Source organism: Dreissena polymorpha, chromosome 1 (assembly GCF_020536995.1).
Source record: "Dreissena polymorpha isolate Duluth1 chromosome 1, UMN_Dpol_1.0, whole genome shotgun sequence".
Lineage (NCBI taxonomy): Eukaryota > Metazoa > Mollusca > Bivalvia > Myida > Dreissenidae > Dreissena > Dreissena polymorpha.
In genome coordinates this window covers 150,912,020-150,937,332 of record NC_068355.1, presented here as the reverse complement: position 1 = coordinate 150,937,332, position 25,313 = coordinate 150,912,020, and the positions used below count along the sequence as shown (strand labels likewise).

Genomic DNA, 25,313 nt, shown 5'->3' with positions numbered 1-25,313 from the left:
AATGTTCACATAAAGAACAACACTACAACGTATTTTTCATATAAGATACATCTTTATTTTTTTAATGTCGCTGTCTAAAAGCAGACACTACAAACATGTATATATTAAAACGCTGCTTAAAATTCTAGACTGTTACAGTTAACAATATTTACACGCATGATGATGGGAACTGTAAATGCATGAAATGATGTATAAACATGTAAACGGCAAATGTATAAAACAACAAAAACAACAACAATGAAATTGATGTAGATGATAAAATTTGATGTTTTGATAAAAAAATAATAATGTACATGTAAATATGAAACACTATACAATCCACAAATATTTGCTAGCAAAATAAGCGTTTGGTAAAATAGTTAACATAAATAAACCTTTTACTTGTGTGAGTTTCATTATTGCCTAATTATAATACAATCAATTTAAACGATAAAATCGTATATATTTAACTTGGTATGCCAATTATATTATTAACCCATTTATGCCTAGCGTCTAGAAAAAAGGCATTGGCAAACAGCGTAGATCCAGATGAGACGCCGCATGATGCGGCGTCTCATCTGAGTCTGCGCAGTTTGCTTAAAGGAATTTCTGTAAAAATTGAGGTGAGTTGTAATATATCCACGGAAAATACCAAGTAATGGTTCCAAAACTATCAAAATGCAATCTTCTTTTTTCCTCAAACACGTGATGCCTACAAGCAAGCAAAACATGTACGTTAACGCACTACGCAACGCCATATCGTCTTGTATAAATATCACAGCCAACCACCTTGATTTCCAGCCCTAATCAAAGTCCCTAATGTCTCAGATCCATGTACGAACCCCCAGAATTCTTTCACCGCATACAATTGCCATGGCCGACGCGTTTAGGGGTCACAGTTCGTCGACAAGTTTGTTTGCACATAACAAAAACTTAAGTTCTTGTTGTATTTTCGACGTTTAAAATGTCGCCATGTTCTTGAGCGTTATATGTCGTTTGATGTGGAGTTTGAGTCGTTAGAGAGGATCTCTTCTATCAATGCTGTGTAGCTGTTCAGTGCGGGACAACCCTCAACGTAGTTTTTTAACTGGAAATAATATAGCACAAATAAAAAATCACAAGTGTAATTATACCCCCACAAACGGAGTTTACAGGGATATATAGGAGTGAGCTTGTCTGTCCGTCGGTCTGTCGGTCAGTCGATCTGTCGGTCCGTATTTAGTGTCCGCTCTGTAATTCAAGTTGTTTTCATCCGATCTTCACTAAACTTGGTCAGATTTTGTATCTAGATGATGTTTAGGTCAAGTTATAGTATGGTGCGTTTTAAACATTCAGCATGGTGTCCGCTCTCTAATTCAAGTAGTTTTCATCCGAGCTTCACCACACTTGGTCAGAAGTTGTATCTAGCTGATGTGTAGGTAAAGTTCGAACATGGGTCATGCCGGGTCAAAAAATAGGTCACGGGGTTACTTAGTGCGTTTGAAACATTGAGCAAGGTGTCCGCTGTTTTATGTGACAGCATGCAAAATATTCTGTGTAAATGTGGCATGTGGGGGTATTCGTCACGTCTGTGACAAAGCTCTAGTTTACATTTGAAACATACGTGAAACGATTTTCTCGCAGACACTAGGGCAAAGATCTGCTCGACATATTATTCAGTCTCACATGTTAAGATTAACCATAGCAACCTTAACGTATTTAGTATTTCAAACAGGACTTAATAAAAAATATATATAACTGTTTACATCAGCTTAAAGCCCGTACACTTGGTAAATGTTATTTACATGGACCTTACAATATTGTTTATAAAGAATACCAAACCGATAACAATAATTGTACAATAACACAAATTACCATTTTCATGAGAGATACGGTCATCTTGTGACTTTTGTAGATGGCGATCGACTCGAACATGTCCTGGAGATTATCTGCACGCGCCGTGCAGCCCAGAGCAAAGTCCCAGCATGCCTGTCGCATTTCCGGAAACCCGAACGTATACGCAGCGTTAAGCAACCCTGCCAACCAGAACATGGTGAGTTTAGAATTGGTGCCTCCACAGACTTCGTTGATGCGTACATATCTTCAAGTTAAACTAACTGGTATACATAAATAAGCCGCGTACGGAATTATGTTAGTTAGTTAACAATTAACTCTTAATTGAAATGTTCATTAAAAGCTTATTGTCAGCTATTAGTATTGAATATTTTTTTGGAAAATCTAGTTTAAATTACGCCCGAAAGTAAAACTTTTGTCCGCCAGCTGCGACATATCATATTCTTAAATTTATGCTCGTGCAAATTCACAAATTTGTGTTGACAGCCTACACGTAAAATTATATTTTACAACTCAACGTTATTTATTCAAAATATATGACAGGTCAAAAAACACAATCTTATTGAAGTCTATTTCCAAATGCGTTCGTGAATACGAATCCTGAGTCTGTCTTTAGTAAGTCTAAGTCTGAGTCAAAGTCTGAGTTTGAGTCCAAGTTTGAGTTTATTATTGATGAATACGGCTCCTGCTCTCAACAAACAACTTCATGCTACACATGTATTTGCGAGCAGTTTATCTCGCGTACGCTTCATCCGAAAAAGTCATGTCGAGCTCGTTTAATTTATGCGCCTTGTACAAACATGCCGCCCTTGTAACAATGTTATTTCATTCTACAACTAGAGTGGCTTGTTGACAGCAGGGTATTGTACTGCAAAATGGCGAGCTATTTGACTATTTGCGGTCAATAGCAACTGATAAAAAAGGAAGAGTTCGGATATCTACAACGTATTATCAGTGGAGTCATTGATGTGACATGTCATTAACTGCATAAACAAGATAACCTTTATCGGTTGACACATTGCTAAAAGATGTATCATAACAGTGAAATCAGTATAATTTTGTAAGCGAACGATATGCAACACAGATTTTGGGACCGCAAAGCCGTCTTTTTACTTATCCTGATAAGACGCACTAACAATCGATAGTTCGAAATTTGCAGTCTTCATTGGCCTTTCAGGATAGAATTTACGCATATACTGTACAAGTCATAACGTTTTCATTTTATTCACTCACTCAAAAAACATTTATCTCGTTAGAAAACGTTTCTGCTGGACATCTTACCCACCACTATAAACACGTACTAGTATTATATCAGTCAAATAATATCAAGTTGGTTATGAGTTTTTCAGTTGTTCTTTACGCGCTAGCTGTATGGCCATACGTAGTTATATGACGTACATTAAATTTGAAACAGAAAAGAATTAAAAATAAGTATCTACTTGACGGTATTTATTCTAAAATCGTTTTATGTAATGAATATTATCTAGTAACTGCTGAGACCGGTCTAGTCCATTTCCGGTTTCCGAAAAATATGGCGGACGTCGAAGGTTTTCGAGAAGAAGCAACTCGCACTGTTCACTCTTTATGTAGAAGTTTAATGACGCAAGATTCAGACGCAAGATATCAAAATAGTTAGCTAATCGAGAATGTATACTACATGCACGTTTGTATAAAGCGTGAGCTAAGCAACACGCATTCCTTACAAGAGAAACAGAGTTTTCGTAAAATAAACAACTGTACACATAGATTCTCGAACATCTTGAGAATGCTTCGTACTTGTTATTTTATCAAAGTTATAATAGTATATTTATTCTATCCAGGGACCTATACAAACAATACGCACAGCCCAATCAGGAACGACACTTTTCGCTTTTATGATATGTTCATTTAAAAAAAGTGTCTTCTTAGCGATAATTCAGTTTAGGCGGAAAGTGTGAATGTCGTCCCTGAATAGCCTGCACGGACTGCACAGGCTAAAATGGGACGACACTTTAAGCACATGCATTAAACCCCCTTTTCACAGAGCACGGCTCATATATATGTTAAGAAAGAAAGGTTGTCATGCAGAACATGCGCTAATGATGTTATGTGGTAATCAAATAGTGTTGCATACAACTTAACAGGTAAGTTTTATGTCATGCGTAATAAATTTCGCTTTATCAAAAGTTATGTGATCAAATGATAACGTAGAGTATGTTTGCAAACAATCTGTCACGTTCAAAACAACTGTTAACCGTATAAGTGTAGGCTAAAACAGCACAAGAACTTGCGACTGTTAACACTGCCACCTCATATGCTATTTATCAACGAAAGTTTTGGTAGTATTTGTTTGTAAAGCATTGATACAGTTGTACGGTCGCGGATAATTGGCGACAGTAATCGCGTGCAACATAGCATTGATAAGAATGTTTTTGTGACCGCTAGATGTAGAAACTCGATAAAAACAACGGAAAGGTGTTAAGACATCTGTCAGACCATGTTTAGCTTCGTTAAAGTAAGTTAAAACTTTTATTTAAATTATTGAAATCAAGCACATTCAAGTTCAGCTGAATGGTACTTTTTTAGGTTGTATGTGCCTGCATTGCGAAGGGGGAGCGATACGGATGGGTTGTTTTGAGTTGTAACCGAGAAGCACGATCGACTCAGAGTTAGGTGTGAAAGCAGTGAAAAAAATTAGTCGTATTCTGAGAAAACTGGGCACGATGCATGTGCGTAAAGTGTCGTCCCAGATTAGCCTGTGCAGTCCGCACAGGCAAATCAGGGACGACACTTTCCGCCTAAATTGGATTTTTGCTATGAAGATACTTCATTTGAACGAAAAATGTCATAAAAGCGGAAAGTGTCGTCCCAGATTAGCCTATGCGGACTGCACAGGCTAATTAAGGGCGACACTTTACGCACAAGCATTAAGCCCAGTTTTCTCAGAACGGGGCTCAAATACATTTAACACATATGCAGACATACCAATTACTGTTCTTGAATCCACTGTGAGCGTTCCGCTGTGGATATAGTTCATCAGACGCTGGAAGGATTCAGGGTCGAATGACGTCATAGGGATCGTCAGTTCACGCCAACTGTCAACGGTCCTGTGCCGGACCCCAGTACATGAGAGGCGGGAGAGAGTTTTCATCAATAAGGACCGCTTGGAATACTTCGAGTGCCTCGGGCTCTTTTCATGCGCTGATATTAGTTCGTATAACACCCTGAACGACAGGAAAACAAAAGGTTTAAGCTCTATGTGGCTTTCATATAATGGATTGGTATACAATAAAAACTCTGTTAAACTCTCGCAAATTAAAACAAGCCGAAACGTGACTTTGACAAGCGCGAGTGGTAGCTTTAATGTGTGGAATTAACGAAATCACCATTATATAACGTTGATTAATACAATGCATAATTGTAACGGCGCCCGAAATCTGTGTCTATGTTTCGAATAACCATGATGCAGAAAGTAATCCTGATTTGCCTTCACTAAATATTGTTACAGTCTATACTCTGTGCTACGACGCTGTATTTTCGCCAATGTTATGGGGGATTTCTTTAAAATAAGCCAATTAAATATTCGGATGAATTTATTTCAGTTCTAGTGGCGGGAAATTTCTACAAGAATGTACAGGCTGCTGACAAAGGTCAATTAAGATGAAAAGCTAGGTTAAACAGATACCGGTACGCCGAAAAGAGTTACATGTATACAACTTACGTGTTTTTTTCTCTTTGTATTATACAAGAGAGAAAAAAGCACGTTTTTCCACCACACTTGACTCAACCACTGACTTACGCAGTATAGCGCTATCGCCTTAGACCTTGGTCACATGGGCTGTACACGTGTTAACTTTGTGTCAATCTGCTATGCGAACGCAAAAACTTGACATGATAAAGAAAACTCTATTATTTTAAAGCATGGGCATTTTGCTCATGTACCAATGTATTAGCTATGAGTGTTTAAAGCACATCATTAAGAAGGAATTTATTATGATTGTGGCGAAACTGGTAAACAACATCCATGTTTAGTCCTGAAAATAGTTCAGTTAAATATTTTCAATATTCTTCTTCGTGTTTGCAAACTGATAGTTGATCAGCCATTCTCTACGTACCCTGACCCTTTGAATTTTCGCATAAAAGAGACCCGCAAAAGACACGCGTACCCGAAACGGAATGCATTTATCTGATAGACGAACAGCCGTGTTGGAGTGATAAATTTGATAACAAATTATAAATTTGATAAGATAAATTTGAACGAGTTGCATACTACAATTTTGTCATGCATTCCATGATAGCACAATTATCAATGATAAATCAATATGTATCGATACATTTATCAACGTGGTGCTTATGGAGCTGTATGCAGCGCATTATCATTTAACGTACAATTAAATTAAAATTTAACAACTAGGTTACATTTGATACGTCGTCAATTCGTTAACAATGTGTTTTGTGTTGACAATTCAGTAAGATTATGAAAGCGATAGCATCTTAATGGCATTTTTAAGTAGCATTTTCATATACATGTTTACAACATAAATGCGCTATAGTGGTTTGTTCGCAAGCATTTCGTTTCACAATTCCTATCATTTCCTATATCTGCGACTTAAAGCGAGACTATACGATTTTTATATGTGTTAAATTGTAATATATTGTTAAAAATATGTTACCATAACACAAAATATGCAAGAAAAATTATACATTGAAGACGAATTTCATAAAATGCAACAAAGACAAAAAATATAGCCCCGAGCCGATTGTGACGAAGATATTTCGTACATATTTTCCTACAATAACCGAAGAATTCGTCTTTTTATTAGGATCGGAATTAGTGTTTGTGTGTCGTATGAGTAGCTTTCGTTGCAGGTAATTAAAATGATCCGTCAAACTAAATTAAGATTCACATCGTACATGCATAATATACATGCTGGCGAATTCGACTGTACAGACATTTTCGATTTCATTATTAAATACATGGATTATTTCGCATTTTTCGACACATGTTTTTCTTAACTTTTATTTTTATAAATATATGTATAATGAGTTTTTACAAATTTTATATAAATATTTGACAAAATCGTATAGTCTCGCTTTAAGGAATACGTTCTTTATATGTGGCATGGTATGGAATGTTAAATCATTTATGTTAAAAGATACAATAACTGTCCACTAACTTGCTGCGTGAGGCAATGATCGCCCGAACGCCCTTGATGGGTTTCCGGTCCTCTCCCACGAGGAAGGTGACGTCACATATATCTTTAAGCGTAAAGATGGACTTAAGGTCCTCGGAGAGTCCTTGCCGGTTCTGCAACACCATGACATACACGTCCTCCTCGGGGTTGGTACATACTGAAAGCAGATCAGAGCCCTTGGATGAGCGCGCACTCCGGTCATGGTAAGGGTTAATTGAGTGTGAGACACAGTGTGACGCGCGATGGCTTTGTGCGGACCGAGCATGTGCGGCTCCGTCGGACGAGATAATGCACTGTTCGGGCCGAGAAATGGGCGGCCCGTCGGATGAGATATTGCGCGACGCAGGCCGAGAAATTTGCGGCCCGTCGGATGAGATATTGCGCGACGCAGGCCGAGGAATTTGCGGCCACGTAGGACGAGATATGGCGCAATGCGGACCGACGGACTGTTTGTGCTCCCTCTGACGCGAGTCGCATCGTATACCGGTAAGTCCTGTTCTCTCAACTCGACCGCACTTACATAGCTCATTATTTCTCGATTGTTCATCTACGGCTCTCATCAATCCTTGGAATATTAATAGTAAAATCATATTCTAATATCTCCTTGACAATTTATTTCAACTGATTCACGATGACTGTGATTTTATATCATTCTGATATAATAGCAATAGCACTGTGAAATGAAAAGCAATCACACAATGTCAGAATCTTCACATAACTTTCATTGAAACGCATTTTTGAGTTGTAATCTCAACCAAATATTCAACAAATAAGCACATGTTCATCCAAAGCCGAAGACGCGTCAGATCAAGAACTATGAAGGAAAAAAGTGTTTCGTCAGAAAAGCAAGCAAGTGTTTATACAGTAGGGCAAAGTATGGATGGTTTATTATAATAATTTTGTTTAGATCAATGCGGTAACAACAAGGTTGGAGAGTATAATACAACGGAAGCGGAAGTATCAAATTGTATTATCAATGTGAATTTAAAGTGATATTATGCGCATTCTTCACTGTTGAATGGAGCTGAAAAGAATTAACAAGTCAAAATAGTTAATAAAAATGTGGTAAGTGACCAATTATCTGTTACCAATTGTTTATAAAAATATATATATTATATTCGATATTTTACATGACTGTCCCAGTCCTCTAAGCCGAGCGGAACTATCTTTTTATTAGGATCGGAGTTAGTGTCTGTGTGTCGAATGAATAGATTTCGTTGCAGGAAATTAAAATGATCCGTAAATCAAAATTGTGTCTTTGTGTCGTATGAACGAATCTGCACTATCTAAATTGAGATTCGCGCCGTACATGCATGATCAGTTGTCAAACGAAAGTACGGTTGATATTCAAATACATTATTTTTCTCCTTCCGGGATATTGTTTTAGTATGTTGATGCTGCATTAACAAATAGAGGTGTATATGAAGTGAAAACACCAAAGATAAACAACGGTTGCGATAGACACCTATAAACATAGCATATACTGTTAGATGCGCATAATATCACTTTAAGTGCGGATTTTAAGAGAGAAAAATGGGTTAATGCATATGCGTAAAGTGTCGTCCAAGATCACGGACTGCTGAGGCTAATCTGGGAGAACACCTTTTATTTCGCACATGCATTAAGCCTCGTTTTCTCATCGAGGCTCAAGTGTGTTTATACATCAATTAAAATCCGCATTGACGCAGAACATCGTCTAAGTTATCATATCATGAAAAAAATTCTTCACAATGGCAACCTTTGTAAAAGACCGAGCCAGTCCGATTGAGATAGCTCGATTTTTCTAATCGGCATACCTCGCTGATTGTCATTGATAAAGGTATAGAAGCTCAGCTATAAATAGGACAGCATATTCTGGGAAAAGATTTAATAATAGTTTGAAAACGTAAATTTTAAATCAGTTATATTCAAGCCATTATATGTTTATAGATCAATGAAACAACTATGCATTTTCTGTATTGTATTTGACATTTGTCGTGATTCAGTAAATAAATTGCGAATTAAAACGTGTATAATTAACTTTCAACGCTATCATGAGTGTAAAGAAAACGAATTATTTTGAACCTGCCATTTGTAAACGTTGTAGCGACTATGGTATATAAACAGCATAATAGCCTAATCATATCTGTGATGCTCGCTCTTCTGCATGCTTTCTCATTTTGTATATTTTATAAACTTTTCAAACATAAATTACAGAGCCACATCAGTGCACATATGTTTGACAATTCATTCGTTTGTTGGATATTATTTGCTGTTTTAAACACATATTAGGTCATATCGCGGAGATTTAGTTAACCTTACCATGTGTTCATGGGCGAATTCACGTATTCAAGTGCTCTTACGACTATGTGCTCATACCCACTTTCGATCGGGAATCATCATGAAATTATTGCCGTACTTAACGAACAAACATGCTTAAGCTTATTGAATTAGAGAAAAAGAACAATAATCAAAAGAGAAAAAGTATATGTTCATGCACATGGGATTGTGAAACCATAGCATCATTAACTTAGGAAAGGAAACAACGAAATATAAAGTTTGGTATGATATACATGTGAAATTAAAGAGCATGGTGTAATTAAAGAGCATGTCAAGTTTTGAATTTATATGCTAAAACGTAATGTTATAACCCACAAACGTTTTACTGTAACAAACAGTTTTTTAAGATAAGTGGTACAGAAAATACACGTCGAATACCTTTTTAAAGATATTTCTTGTTATATTTGATCGAGAATGTAACCCGCCTCCCAGTTTCGCTGAAAGGATCAAGTTCCCCACGGGTACTACTTCCCCGTACCCCCAATTTTTTTTCGTTCCCTACATTTTTCGTACCCAATTTTTTTCGTACCCATTTTTTTTCGTACCCAGATTTTTGCTCGTAACCAAATTTTTTTTCGTTCCCAATTTTTTTCCTACCCATTTTTTTTTCGTAACCTAATCTTTTTACGTACTTTTTTGGGGGGGAGGGGGGGCATAATTGTTGTACCCAAAATTTTAGTACCCATTTTTTTCCTACCCAAAATTTTCGTACCCACATACACAATTGTGGTGATATAGATAAACTTAAAAAGATGCTTTTATATCAATCCCGTTCAAAAGCATCGTCATACCAGTACTGTCAGTACTTTGATTTCATTTCCTCTGCCAGTTATTCATATCTGCATGATAAAAAAAAACAAGAATATCAGTGAAACTGATGGATGCTCCCCAATGATGCTTTGTCGATATATGGGTTAATTGTGTAGGAAAAAAGTATGACCTTGAGAAAATCTATTATTAGCATCGGTGACCTTGACCTTGACCCTAGTGACCTCAAACCTCATCAAAAGGTAGAGGTCCATGCAAGGTACCTACATACCAAATATGTAAGAGATAGGTAAAATATTGAAGGCGCTATACGAAACTGTAACAAACGTGTGACGGAACAAAATCAATTATTAGCCTCGGTGACATTGACATTGACCCCAGTGACCTCAAACCTCATCAAAAGGTAGAGGTCCATGCAAGGTACCTACATGCCAAATATGTAAGAGATCGGTAAAATATTGAAGGCGCTATGAGCAACTGTAACAAAAGTGTGACGAAAAAATATATTATTAGAATCGGTGACCTTGACCCCAGTGACCTCAAACCTCATCAAAAGGTAGAGGTCCATGCAAGATACCTACATGCCAAATATGTAAAAGATAGGTAAAATATTGAAGGCGCTGTATAAAACTGTAACAAACGTGTGCCGGAAAAATCAATTATTAGCATCGGGGACCTTGACCTTGACCCCAGTGACCTCAAACCTCATCAAAAGGTAGAGGTCAATGCAAGGTACATACATGGCTAATATGTAAGAGATCGGTAAAATATTGAAAGCGCTATGAGGAACTGTAACAAAAGTGTGACGGAAAAAATCTATTATTAGCCTCGGTGACATTGACCTTGACCCCAGTGACCTCAAACCTCATCTAAAGGTAAAGGTCCATGCAAGGTACCTATATGCCAAATATGTGAGATATCGGTTAAATATTGAAGGCGGTATGAGAAACTGTAACAAAAGTGTGACGGAAAAAAATCTATTATTAGCCTCGGTGACCTTGACTCCAGTGACCTCAAACTTCATCAAAAGGCAGAGATCCATGAAAGGTACCTACATTCCAAATATATAAGCGATCGGTAAAATATAAAAGGCGGTATGAGAAACTGTAAAAAAAGTGTGACGGGAAAAATCTGTTATTAGCCTTGGTGACCTTGACCTTGACCCCAGTGACAGAGAAACTGTAACAAAAGTGGGACGGAAGTAAGGACAAAATGGCAACCATATGCTCCCCATATATATATTTATGGGGAGCATAAAAACGCTTTGAACAATCGATTCACTCTACTCTGTAACCATAAAAATCAATGCATAATCGCACGTAAAACAACATAATTCGCGATTGATGTCGGTATGTTGACATTTTAATGTTTTAGCGCCAATGTAAACTCCGTTAGGAGAAATACTGATACATCAATGTAGATGACAATTTTATGTGGAAGAAACATTAAACTTTGTTTTACATACTAATATATGATCGGTTAATTGACAAACTATAATAAACGCTTCTAAATTATAAACTGAAAATACGCAATCTTTGCGACAAAAAGCGCTCGATGACTCGCGAATGAGTTGCGGTAACGTATCTCGTGAAGACAGATTGATCCGTCCTAAATGTAATAAAATAACCTTTAATTAACCAAATGATAACAAGAAATAAAATGATAAATAGCGAATGCGATTTTCACAAATGAAAGGACACGTTTGCGTTAAAATAGCGATGTTTTCTGCAACAGATTTATTATGAAGTAAAAGGGAAACTGGGTTTTACCGAATGATGCAATCAACAGGCGTATTTGAACATTTTGAAATAATAACTTCACTGAGTTAAACATTATTATCTCTCGCAAATATTACTCTCAACTTGTTCGAACCGAAACTGAAATTACTATTCTAACAAACTTTAACTAATACTGAACAGGCTGCAATCGCCGGTTATTCTAGCGTACTTATTTTCATCGATGACTAAATACAAAATACAAAATACGTGTTTATCATTTCCAGCCGCCTGTTTTCTTTGAACAAAGCATAAAATCTAGTCATGGTTATTCTGCAAGAAAATGTTGGCAGAGCCCATTGCTTTGAAGATAGTTGTGAAGATTGCTGGAAATTTAACAATTGAACGCGTGCTTTTTCTGCTATTGAAAATCGTCTTAAACTTGCCGTTCTGTTCCATGCTATGTAATAACATAATATAGGGCGATAAAAGTTTTGTACACAAAACGAAAACATTTTCAATCATTATTAAAGGTGTGTAAGCTTTTTTGCATTCATTATAGTATCGATATATATTACGTCACATATAGTTTTTGAAAAACATAAATTGATTTTAGCTATAGGGTAGATTTTGGTAAATAAAATAAACACCATAACATTATAGTTTTGGTATGGGTAGATGTTTTTGATAAGCGCGGGTGAACGCACGGCGTAGAAAAATGGGAAAAGTATACACATGTAAGCAACATATAACCGCCCTATTTTTGTCGGATTAGACTCAGTAGTAGCATGCTAAAATATAGCTCGCGTGCGTTAATATTGAAGATACGAGGCTCGGGGTTTCATTCTAAGCATCACTTGTTATTTTACACACCGCTAAGGAGTAAAATGCTGTTAACTATATATTAAGTATACCCGATTGAGCCTTCTATCCTTGTGAGTTCCAACAAAAAACACGCAATAGAAACGACTTACAAGTATATTTAACTCCAGCGCAAGAAACCTTTTTGTGACCGAACACTGGAAAACTCACCAGAAGTTGCCGAAAAGCGGCGGTTGCGGTGACTCTGGCGGTACTGACGTCGCTCGCGCTCCCAGCTCAGCTCGCTGCACGTGTCATTGATGTCACTGTCCGAGCTGCTAGGAGATGAGGATCCTCCCGAATTCATCCTTGTCCGGATACCATATATACTTTCAGCCATGACAGTGCATAAATTTGCTCTTTTATTTATTTATTTATATTTAAATCCAATGTTAGGCGCAGGAACGAATATAGCTCCAGTAAACTCCTGTTCGAATGAACAAGTCCAGTTTTAAAGAGCACCAATCTACTTAGTTTATTAAATTAGCAATAACACATCGGTGAAATGTACCGTAATTGGTATAAAATAATATTAATATTCGCAATGATCATGGGATTCCGGAGATGGCTTCATTGAACCGCTGTGCCAGCTCGAGAAATCTAGTGATCACCAATCACTGCCCAGTGAACCTTGAATCAATTAGAAAGTGATTCTGTAACAAACTTTAAAGGGGCCTTTTCACAGATTTTGGCATTTTTTAACTTATTCATTAAATGCTTTATATTGATAAATGTAAACATTGGATCGTAAAAGCTCCAGTAAAAAATCAAGAATAAAATTAAAAAAAGGAAAAGAACATTGCCCGGAGCAGGTTACGAACCAGTGACCCCTGGAGTCCTGCCAGAGTCCTGAAGTAAAAACGCTTTAGCCTACTGAGCTATTCCGCCAAGTACATATATTTGACGTATTTTATACCTTATATAAGCAATCTTCGTAGTTTCACAAAATTTAACGACAAAAACAGAACTCTCCAAATTATTCAATCGTTTCGCGTTGCAACGCTTTATAATTTTTAGGTTTTAAAATCGTCAAAAGATGCATATAATGGCTATATTAGACCATGGTAAATGTTCAGTATTACTGATTCCTCACAAATATCATAACTAAAACGAAAATTTGCGAATCTGAAACAACTTTTTTCAATTTTGTCAATTTACCAAAGCGTGAAAAGATCCCTTTAATGTCCCGTTTTTTTACGTACACGATAATCGGCTTAGTAATATTTTACCGAAAATAATTCAATCGAATGAACAAACTAAACTATATTTACTCTAACAAATAATGCGTAATGTGTAAAAGGAGATTTATTTTATAATAAGAGAAGCTTGTTTAAACTGGACGTACCATATATTTAAATATTTAATGTTGGTTTTGTCGTATTAGATTATCGCCGTTTAGTGCGACTCACCTGTATCGGTGTTAATTAATTTATCCAAAATTTACATAAAGCTTCTATTTATATACGTACATCCTTAGCAGTGTATTTAAAATAAGTGAGATAACCCGAGCCTTACTGTCGTTTATATATCTGAGCTCTATACTACGCCGCCGTAAACTGACATCTTTACATTTCGTTGTGTCAAAGATAAGTCGACAAGATCCATACGTTTTACGACTCAAATCTCTCAAGCTGTCGGGCCGATTAACGATGTAATTAATTTGTACCGACAATATTGTTTTGCGAAAGATATAGATTATTATGTACTTGCAGTTTATTAGGTCAAGAGGTGGACAACATTTTACGCTTGTCATGGTCGTCTTTATATGTGCGTGTATAGTATGTTACAAGAAATGAAATGTAAGCAATTTACTTCCAGCGAGTCGCGTATACTTAATGATACAAGATCAGTAAAATACTCCAACCGATTAAAGAATCTTGCGTGAAATAACGAACATAATTTATATTGGGACACAGAAATATATTGTTAATATTAAATTTGTAATTTTAAGTAAGAATAATGTTACTTTATGGTTACAGTAATCATGCAGTTTTTTGAGTCAATATAGGAGCCGTGAGAAATCTTAAGGGCTTACCGGTAATGCGTGCTCGTAAAGAGTTGTCCGATATTGGCATGTTAAGCTTGCACAGAATTATCAGGCGCGAAACCTTCCGCTGCTATGGTATTTTTTCTGGTTTGATGGATCCCTCGTCTAAACTAAAATCATATCTTTGCTGAAAGCGCCGTCCCTGAATTAATCACAGACTGAAAAGACACTTCACGCACATTTATAAGACGATTAAGTTCACATACAGTGGCGAATTCCACTCCAGGTATTGTTCCAGAATGAGGCACATGGTTGCGATCTGATTCATGCACTATCGCTCCTTTCGGAAGCCGGCTTGTTGGTTACTGAGATGTGGATCTACCGCGGCTTCCACTCGGTTCCTGGGATGGACAATATCGTTATTCCTCGGTAGTAGGAGCAGGAACTGACGGTTCAATGAGGTAGCCTTCTTTCGACTTGAGGCTTCTTCTTCCCATATCTTGCTGAAGAGTGGATAGAGTAACACCAAGCGCCCTTCAGCGCTTTTGCAGGTATACAGTCAGGACCTGCAGATTCGCCGTTGTTGTTTTTTCAATTGCTTTATTGCTATGCGGATCTCTTCCTTCTTTGAAGTACATGCAGCTGGCGGTATCTCCAGTGGGTTCACAGGAGCTGGCCTTTTGAGCAGCTCTTTGAAGTGCTAAATCCACCTATTTTTCTGCCCTTTGTCATCTGCTATTATTCCTCCATGAAACTACATTTCATTCACAAATGACTGTGTGGTTTTCATTCACCTCTTATTACAGAGTTACTTAAGCATACTTTAATATTCACTTAATTAAACTGAATGTACCAATTTATTTACACTTTTAGAAAAAATGCAAAAGTATCAATACAAAAATAACTATAGAGTTTCGATATGAACTATTTGTACTCTGCTTTATTACATGCCAAAAAATGTATATTTCGAATCTGAGACCAGAACCCACTTGTTTCAGAGTATTTATGTGTTCTGATTGCTTCGAGCGTCGTACCAATCGGACGTAAAATAATTATAAATAAAACCATGCAGATGACATCATTTTTTTAACAATCACATTCTGGATAGTAATAAATAAAACCATGAAAAAGACATCATTTTTTACCAATCGAATTCTGGTATAAGCCCAAGCAACAAGTTCTAAATATATCCTTATCCAAATTTGGAGACTTCCGGGAACGACATCACCATATTCGGAGACTGCCTGTACATCATAGAACGATGTGAAACACGTGTTTCCCTACCGAAACCTCAAAGAATGGCTAAGTTGTAGATGTGACTTTATTATAAAGATATACGAGCTTCCCTCCCAACTTATCAAGCCTGGATTCTTCACATAAAGGCGGTCTGGTCAAGACCCTGTCGACATCCCATGTACCGAAACACCGTTATATCAATAATGATGCTAGTTTGAAACAATGGTGCTAGTCGGCAACAGGTGGTCAATCTGGTTCTCCGTGGGCAGGTTTGGTGACGATTAAGTTGCTTTGTGTATCTTTCTGTGGTGGAAAACTCATCCTCTGATGACGAGGTTATTTGTGGCACATATGTCGGCAGATCTCTCACCGTAGTCGTTCATATCGCATAGCCATTGCTTCTCCACGATCTCCTAATATCATCGATTATCACTGCCGATCATGGCGTATAAGTGACCCATTAAAATGATGATATATCTCTTTGGTCTATCATGCGTGATTGATTACAGTCTGTCGAAAAAGATGTCATTCTAGTCTGCTCCACTGTCGTTTGTCTGAGCGCACCACTGGATTATGTTCGCGCTGATCCTCTTCTCTGTATGACAAAAGGCAGTCATGGTCCGTGGTGCATGCCTCTCCAAGCTCAATTCTGTCATTATGCATATTCTTTTCAGTTTTAGAATTTTTGAAATCCGGATGATCACAACGAAGAAAAAGATAACATTTTCTTGTAGGTTTATGTCACATAATTTGTACCCATAACCAATGTCGTTGTAAATATGTGTTGACAGAATGATATGTTTCGTTAAATGAAATACGAAGCCGAGAGAAATCATGCGGAACATGCAATATAGATACTATTTGTCCCACGTATTTGATGAGGTCCTTCCAATTTCTTTGTTTCAGACAATTAATCAAATTTTGACGGTGTGTTAATTGCTCACTATTTTCCAAGACCCAATTATCTCGTGTCCTGGTGAACATGAACATTGGTTGTACATGCAGATATATATATAGATATATATATATATATATATATATATATATATATATATATATATATATATATATATATATATATATATATATATATATATATATATATAAATATATAGTACATGTACATGTAGAAATATGAAATACCATTGGCTGTGTGATTAGTCATTTTTTTCCTTTGTATAATGATTTTATTTAATATATATTAATTTAGCATTGACTTTGAAACAGTTTATGCTTTAAGAGTACTTTACATTTAAATTGTAAACAAATATTTTTGCAATCATTTTGTCAAATGGTTTTGATTGTATTGCAACTGAATAAAACTTTATAAATTTTAGTTTTAGTCTTGGATTATTTTTATCAGGTAAAACTAAGAAAGCCATATGCATATTGAGACAAATCATTACTCAAGTCCGTTTATTATGAAGAACCAGTAGTACCATTAAATATCCATGGGAATAGCCATTACGTCACTGCGACTCTGAACTCTGAACCAGGGAACCATTTCAAAAACAATCATACACAATATGTTTATTTATGTCAATTTTGTAATACAAAATTTAGTAGTCATTTAGGTTGGTATTTAACATTCCTGCCTCTTCGAAAGTTGTATAAAACTGTATAGATATCCATCAAAGTACAATGCACAACAGGATCCGGATGACCATTTAATCCTTCAAAATTGCAATCATGTATTGCAAAGTTAGCGTTTTAATTTTAATTAGTTTAAATGAGATATCTTATATGCTACAGGTTTGCGCAATCCTTGGAGTAAAAACACTTACAACAATGATATACACTTTATTACAACGCCAGATGTCAATATCTACGTTTACCACGCCGCAAAAATCAACATAGACAGCCAAACCAGCATGCTTCTCCTGTCCATGGTCATCACCAGACCCAGAATTTGGACCCCCAGGGTCAACGTGACCCTCCAGCTCGAGCGGCATGGGCACGTGATCATGTTACATCTAATGCAGCTACTACCACATTTGATCACAATCAGAGTACGGAAGGTATGTTTGACTTAAGAATTATGAAGCAAGACTTGACTCAACAAAATATGACAGTTTCGACGGAAATCGGCAATATTAACTCGAAATTAGACTCAGTTTTGTCAACTGTGAATGAGTTGAAGTCTGACAATGAAAAACTAAAACAAGACAATATTTCTCTTCATCATGAAATATCTCAAATGAAAAGCAAACTAGACCAGTACGAAAGTCAGTCGCGTAGAAACAATTTGAGATTTAATGGCATCAGTGGCAATACTAACGAGCAATGGAGTGTAACTAAAGAAAAACTTCGAATATTTTTAAAAACAGCCTTGAACTTTGGAGACGAAGCGGACCAAATCGACATTGACCGTGCTCACCGGATTAAATCGAATGACAGCAATGGATGTACAATTATAGCTCGTTTTGTGCGCTTCAAAGACTGACAATCAATTATGACTAAAGCCTCGAGTGTACTTAAATCGGACACAAACCCTAAGTACTCTGTACAACAAGACTACACAGACCGTGTAAAACGACATAAAAGAATACTCGGGGAACGCATGGTGCGTGAACGCAACAATGGGCGTTACGCATCTATTCGATACGACAAGTTGTTTGTAAATGACACTATCTATAGATACGATGATAACACAGACCAAATTGTTTACGTTGGGAAGCGCTCCAGACCATGTGCATTCCCGCAACAAGGGGGTGAGAAAAACCGCACCGATGATGAGCAGCGATTGGTCGGATCTCAATCGCGGGAACAGTGAACACGATGACGACCGGTCACATGGTAACGCTCAGAAAATCAATGGAGCTACGCCAAATCACGAAGCGAACAGGCATTCCGATGACTCTCTCTCCGATTAGGGACTAGGTCAAGGTCCTAATACGAACATTGTTTATAAACATTCTAGCGTTGAGGTTGAATGGAACATATATGGATTAAACAAATATTTTGAAAATGCCGAGGTCACTAAGTTTTTTAGTTCATTTGATATAATACATATTTGTGAAACTTGGGCTAAATATGTTTGGGATTTTAATGACTTTATAAACTCGTATGTTCATTACGACTTTGTGAGAAAGATGAAAAATAATGCTATCAGAAATAGTGGGGGAATTAGTGTCTATATAAGTAGTAAATTACATAAGCAAGTACCTATTCGACGAATTTATGAACAATTTGAAAACTGTGTTATATTGTACTGTGAATACTCTACCTTGTATGATTGTGAGGATATTATAATGTACTTTACGTATGTATCTCCTGAAGGATCATGCTGCTATAATGATCAAGATGAGAAGAATGGCATATCTCAAATGTATGATAATTTAGAAACTATAACTTATGATTATCCACAAGCATTGTTGTACATTGCAGGTGATTTGAATTCCAGATGTAAAGATTTTTTGGATTATATTCCGTTCGATGATCTATTTTATATTTTTGGTAATATAGACTATGATGGAAGCACATTTGATATCCCACGCAATAATAAGGATAATATACGTGGTAATAATTATGGTAAATCTCTGGTAAATCTATGTTACATATTTAACATGCACATTCTCAATGGCCGCTTCCCTGGTGATAGATGTGGTGAATTTACATGTTTTTCAAATGATTGCGCAAGCGTCGTTGATTATATGATTGCTTCATCATTACTCTTTCAATACATTAAAGACTTCAAAGTTTTTGACAGGGATGATTCGGATCATTTTCCGTTTTTTTGTGTATTTGAATTTCCATACAGGTCAAATACTATTGTAAATAATATTAATGATTATCCACTTAACACATGGAAGTTTCGATGGCGTAATTCGTTATGTGACGAGTTCGTACTGACGTTAAGGGGCTTATTGCAGAGTCGGTATAACACTTTGCTTGATACCATAAATTCTAATGTTAATTCTGCGGTAGATCTGATTACAGTTATATATCAGGATGCCGGTAAATGTATGCTGGTTAATTTTCGGTATTTTTCATCACAACCACCTTGGTGGGATGACGAGTGCGACTATTTAAAGTCGGTAAAATACATCGATCTTCATTAATTTCGTAGTAAGCTCCAATTTAGAGTCAGATCTCAGATTGTTTAAAGATAAACGAAATAATTTTAAGAATCATTGTAGGTCAAAAGTATACGAATATCAAAGGTTAAACCGCCAAGAACTAGTTAATTGTAGTAATAATCATACAATGTTTTGGAAACTTAAAGAAAAGTAAACCAGCCAAACCAATTGACTCTAGTATCTCAAAAATAGAATGGTTACAATATTTCAGTGGCCTTTTATTCGATGAGAACTCTATTGTTGTTGATTACACTGTTGGAAATGACCATGCTTATTCTAATGATACGGCGATTTCACTAAATGATCCTTTCACATTGCAAGAAATTGAATGGTCAATATCCAAATAAATAAATGGTAAAAGTTGTGGTCTGGACGGAATTCCATCTGAATTTTACAAGTGTTCAAAAACGGATATTTCTCCAATAATGTTGTTGTTGTTTAATACAATATTAGACACTGGTAACTTTCCCTAGTCGTGGGGTCAAAGTATCATTACACCGATTCATAAGTCAGGTCCAAGTAATAACCCTGGTAACTATCGTGGTATATCTATTACGAATATTCTATATGAAATATTCTCTGGAGTTATTAATAAGAGATTGTATGACTGGGCAGAGGAAAATAATAAGATTGATGAATCTCAAGCAGGTTTCCGTATAGGATATTCGGCAGTTGATAATGTCTTTTGTTTACAGGCGATGGTCCAAAAATATCTTTCAAAACGGGGTGGTCGATTCTATTGTTTGTACGTTGACTACCGTAAAGCCTTTGATAAAGTTAACCATGTCAAACTATTTTCATCGTTAGAAAAGAAAGAAGTTTTTGGAAAGTTCCTTAGAGTTCTTAAATTTATGTATTCATGCTTGACTTCTCGTGTAAAAGTCTCAAAAGATGTTACAGATGCGTTTCACTGTAATATTGGAACCAGGCAGGGAGACAAATCGAGTTCGACTATTTTTGCGCTATTTATAGATGAGTTATCTTCACTTTTAAGGATTAAATGTGAAACTGGTATTTTAATAACTAATGATATCCCAGATATTTTATGTCTAATGTTTGCAGACGATGTCGCCAACTGTGCCGAGACCGCCATTAAGTTACAACAACAAATTAACATTGTTGATCAGTTTTGTACTGATACTGGTATGGAAATTAATCTGGATAAGACCGAAATTACTGTATTTCGCAATGGTGGTCCCCTCCGGAGATATGAATATTGGTTCTTCCGCGGACAACAACTTAACGTCACTCCTGTATACAAGTACATGGGGTTATTGTTGACTCCAAAGTTAAGCTGGAGCTCAGCCCATGATAAACTAGCTTCCCAAGCGCAAAAGGCACTATTTGCAATACGAAATTACCAGAAACCATTTGGTTTTTTTCCTGCAAAGGATTTATTTAAAATATTTGACACTATGGTAAAGCCAATACTATGTTACGGTTCCCAGATATGGGGTTATGAGTACAGCCCAGCTATTGAATTTGTCCATAATATGTGTGAGGTTTACCGCATTAAGTTTAGTGGCGTGTAACCTTGTTTGTTGAGTCAATTCGATTCGGCATAACTTTAGTTTATCGTTTGGCTTCCGTTCTTCAACGGCGTGGTCTCGCAGCCTTTTCAGGCGTATAATACTGTTTGTACAAGCTGTATACCACAACAGTGTACGTATAATTATTGTATACCCCAAGCCAGTTATTCTAAATTAGCACTTTCATATATTTATTCAGTATAAGTCATTTTTACAGTTTTGATGATGTTTTCGTACACGTGACGTTACGTACCAAGCTTTTTGAACATTTGTTCTAGTATTATTACTTTTATGTAATGAAAACTCTTTTTGATAGTATAAATTAATGTCACTGATATTAAGGGTTAAACGTTAAAATAATTGTGTGAATGTGAATCTGATTGATATCTTATATCATTGTGTTTCAGTCTAAACCTGTGAATAGTATCATGAATGGTGTGAATACAGAGTGAAAATATTCCTGGTTGTACTATTCCTGGTTGTATTATGCCTTTGAGGCAGAAAAGTTTAGAACTGTTCACGTACAATTTGTACAAGGAAGATGAACTGTGTATCCCTACACGAAGTAAATAATCTGATGACCAGATGACAGTGGTACATGTACTTGATGTAATTTCAGTTAAATGACTTTCAGAGTTAGAACATTAACGTGGAAAGCCATGGGTTCTTACGAAGAGAAGGTAACCAAGTTTGAATCTCAGCTTGAAAAACATTGGAAGGTCATCTCAGATAGTATTGAAGAAAATGGAAACATTGACGAGTTAGACGAAATTCAAATTAAGTCGTTGAAGACTCAAATTGTGACAGATTTTAGAGAAGTTGATAGGATTGCCACAGAATTTCGAAGATTTCTTGAAAACACAAGAACGAAAGAAAGCATTGATAAAGATCGTGAAATTGCAGACAAATTAATTAGTTACCGTCAAATAACCAATGACTTTTTACGGTCTCTCAATCAGTCAGACGCTAAATCGTCTAGTTCGAGAACATCAAGTCAAGCCAGACTTAGAGCTGCTAAAGCACGTGTGGCCTTCGCGGAAGAACAAGCTTATTTAGAGAAAAAGAGAGCAGATGTCGAAAGACAAAAAGCAGAGCTGGAAATAGATTTGAAACTTCTGCAACAAAAAAGGGAGGCTGCACTCACAGAGGCAGAGTGAGAACTTCCTGAAACTACAAAGAAACAACTAACTGCGAAATTCATTAACAATTTACCAGATAATGTAAACGTTGTGAATGAAACTGCAAGTGATCTAACAAAATTTCTGCTAAAAAAGGACTTGCTCTATTCAAGAATAACTTCATTCAATGACCAACCTGAAAACTACAATTCATGTAGACAGACTTTTAAAGCAGTCATGAGTGAAATTAGTGCCTCGCCGAGTGAGGAAATCGATATGTTGATAAAGTGGCTGGGTCCAACCAGTAAAAGACAAGCACTTTCCCTAAAATCAGCATATATCACTGATCCAGTAGAAGGACTTAACAAGGTTTGGACAAGACTAGATGAAAGGTTTGGCTCTCCCGAAAGTGTCTACCATGCTACCATGAAAAGACTGTCAGCTTTTCCCAAGATACCACCAAGGAATCCAACATTACTTTACGATCTGTCGGATCTGTTGTCCGAGATAGAGGGACTCAAAACCAACCCCAAGTTTTCCACAATATTATCATATTTTGATGCAGCGATAGGTATCAACCCCATAGTGTGTAAACTTCCGCACAACATTCAGGAGAAGTGGACCGCAGCAGCAACAAGGTACAAAGAAGTCAACGATGTTGCTTTCCCTCCCTTCAGTGAATTCTCGAAATTCATTCGACAACAGAGTAAGATAAGAAATGACCCAAGTTTCCATTACGAGACCGAGAGTCCGACGTTTGCGAATAGGTCTACTGCCGTAAACTCATGTCGTCACGAGAAACCACCAGTAACAGTCAAGAAGACATCGGTTCCTGAAAACAAGTGTCCCATACACAGAACACCACACACACTACAAGAGTGCAGAGTGTTTCAGGAAATGCCATACGAAAGTAGAAGAAAGTTGCTCAGTGAAAAAAGGTTGTGTTTCAAGTGTTATAGTAGTCAACATGTGGCCAAAGAATGTGGCAAAGATCTTTCTCATAGTGTCTATCAGAGTGATATTAAGAGGAATTCAGGAGCATCAGGGTACGACAAGAATCCAAGAGTCACCCCTCAACCTTCAGTATTCCAAGGCGGGGAGCAGAAGCCAACAGTGTCTGCTTCATGTACAGAGATAGAAATCTGTGAATCACAGTTTTGTTCAAAATCATGTTCAAAAATTGTTCTTGCAAATGTGTACTCTGAAAACAATTCTGATCATATGACTAGATGTTATTGTATTATTGATGAGCAAAGCAATAGATCTTTGATCAAACCAGAGCTCTTCTCATTGTTAGGCATTACTGGTGACAATTATGAATATGTGCTTAAAACATGTGGAGGTAGCAAAGTTGTTAGTGGCCGCAGGGCTAGCAATGTTGTTGTTGAATCACTTGATGGTAGTTGTTCCTATACTTTGCCAACTCTTATAGAGTGTTCTGACATACCAAATGATAAAAATGAGATTTGCACACCAGACAATGCTAGATGTCATGATCATTTGAAAAACATTGCTGATTATTTGCCAGATTTTGATGCTCAGACTGATGTATTGTTGTTGTTAGGTCGAGATGTAATAGAAGCACACCATGTGTTCGATCAAGTGCTTGGCCCTCCGGGTGCACCTTTTGCTCAGCGCTTAGGTTTGGGATGGGTAGTTGTTGGTGAATTATGTCTAGGTCAAATGCATGTACCAACTGTTGTAAATGTAAACAAGACATATGTACTTGATGATGGCAGAACCTCATTGTTTCAGCCTTGTTGTGATCATGTTTTGTCCGTGAAAGATCCGTTGTTCATTCGAACCCCTTCAGATGACAAGGTTTCCCTATCGATTGATGATCGAGAGTATCTTAGTTGCATGGATGAGAAAGTCCATAAGAATTCTGATGGTAGTTGGGTTGCGCCTTTGCCTTTACGTTCAGACCGACCTCGGTTACCCAATAACAAGACTCAGGCTGTAAGAAGGACAGAATCTCTTCTCAAAGGTCTAGAGAAGGATCCTGGTAAGAAAACTCACTTTTTTGAGTTCATGGATAAGTTGTTTAAGAACAAACATGCTGAGTTAGCCCCTGATTTAGGTCCAAATGAAGAATGTTGGTATTTGCCAATATTTGGGGTGTATCACCCAAAGAAACCCAGTCAAGTTAGGGTTGTATTTGACTCGTAGGCCAAGTTTGAGGGTATTTCTCTCAATTCTGTGCTTTTACAAGGCCCAGACTTTACAAATAGTTTGCTTGGGGTCCTGCTCAGGTTTAGGAAAGATAAGATAGCTATTGTAGCTGATATAGAGCAGATGTTCTATTCATTCAGTGTAGAAGAGAGTCATAGAAATCTGATTAGATTCTTTTGGTTCCTGGACAATGATCCATCAAAAGAGTTAGTTGAATACCGTATGTGTAAGCATGTGTTCGGAAACAGTCCGTCACCAGCAATTGCCACGTACTGTCTTAGGAAGTCTGTTGAGGAGTCTGATAGTGAGGTCAAATCGTTTGTTAACAGAGACTTCTATGTCGATGATGGGTTGTCATCGCAGCCAACAGTAGAGAAAGCAGTTGATCTAGTTCAAAGAACTCAAAAATATTTGAGTGCTAGTAAGTTGCGTTTGCACAAGATCGCTTCAAATAGTCCAGAAGTTCTGAAACAGTTTCCCAATGATGACTTAGCTAAAGGTTTAAAAGATGTAGACCTTGATTGTGGTGAATTACCAATTCAG

At 36.8% G+C, this 25,313-nt stretch overlaps 2 protein-coding genes across 6 annotated transcripts; one reads left to right on the top strand and one right to left on the bottom strand.

The window, feature by feature from the left end:
* On the bottom strand, window positions 1-14,155 carry LOC127855989 (serine-enriched protein-like). 4 transcript variants are annotated; one of them, XM_052391932.1, is made up of 6 exons: window positions 14,059-14,155; window positions 12,821-13,279; window positions 6,969-7,143; window positions 4,777-5,015; window positions 1,834-1,994; window positions 1-1,066 (listed from the first exon to the last, which is right to left on the bottom strand). In XM_052391932.1, exons 2-6 carry the CDS (start codon window positions 12,987-12,989, stop codon window positions 965-967), a joined length of 846 nt encoding a protein of 281 aa, XP_052247892.1. In that variant the 5' UTR covers window positions 12,990-13,279; window positions 14,059-14,155; the 3' UTR covers window positions 1-964. The 4 variants fall into 4 exon arrangements, with proteins under 4 accessions (XP_052247892.1, XP_052247909.1, XP_052247887.1 ...); XM_052391949.1 differs by having other exon boundaries at window positions 12,821-13,076; window positions 14,059-14,145; XM_052391927.1 differs by having other exon boundaries at window positions 13,995-14,125.
* Window positions 4,034-20,783, top strand: LOC127855974 (uncharacterized). Of its 2 annotated transcripts, none has more exons than XM_052391913.1 (2): window positions 4,034-4,306; window positions 17,625-20,783. In XM_052391913.1, the coding sequence occupies exon 2, from the start codon at window positions 18,965-18,967 to the stop codon at window positions 19,931-19,933; it is 969 nt and encodes a 322-aa protein (XP_052247873.1). In that variant the 5' UTR covers window positions 4,034-4,306; window positions 17,625-18,964; the 3' UTR covers window positions 19,934-20,783. The 2 variants fall into 2 exon arrangements, with proteins under 2 accessions (XP_052247873.1, XP_052247878.1); XM_052391918.1 differs by lacking the exon at window positions 4,034-4,306 and adding an exon at window positions 7,142-7,472.
* The last annotated feature ends 4,530 nt before the right edge of the window (window positions 20,784-25,313 follow it).

Coding starts and splice junctions, on each gene's coding strand:
- LOC127855989 (XM_052391932.1), bottom strand. CDS start 12,989: ATGGCTGAAAGTATATATGGTATCCGGACAAGGATGAATTCGGGAGGA. Junction 5,016..6,968: donor ATCATTGCCTCACGCAGCAA/GTTAGTGGACAG, acceptor CCTGTCGTTCAG/GGTGTTATACGAACTAATAT. Junction 1,995..4,776: donor GGATTCAAGAACAGTAATTG/GTATGTCTGCAT, acceptor TCTGGTTGGCAG/GGTTGCTTAACGCTGCGTAT.
- LOC127855974 (XM_052391913.1), top strand. CDS start 18,965: ATGAAAAATAATGCTATCAGAAATAGTGGGGGAATTAGTGTCTATATA.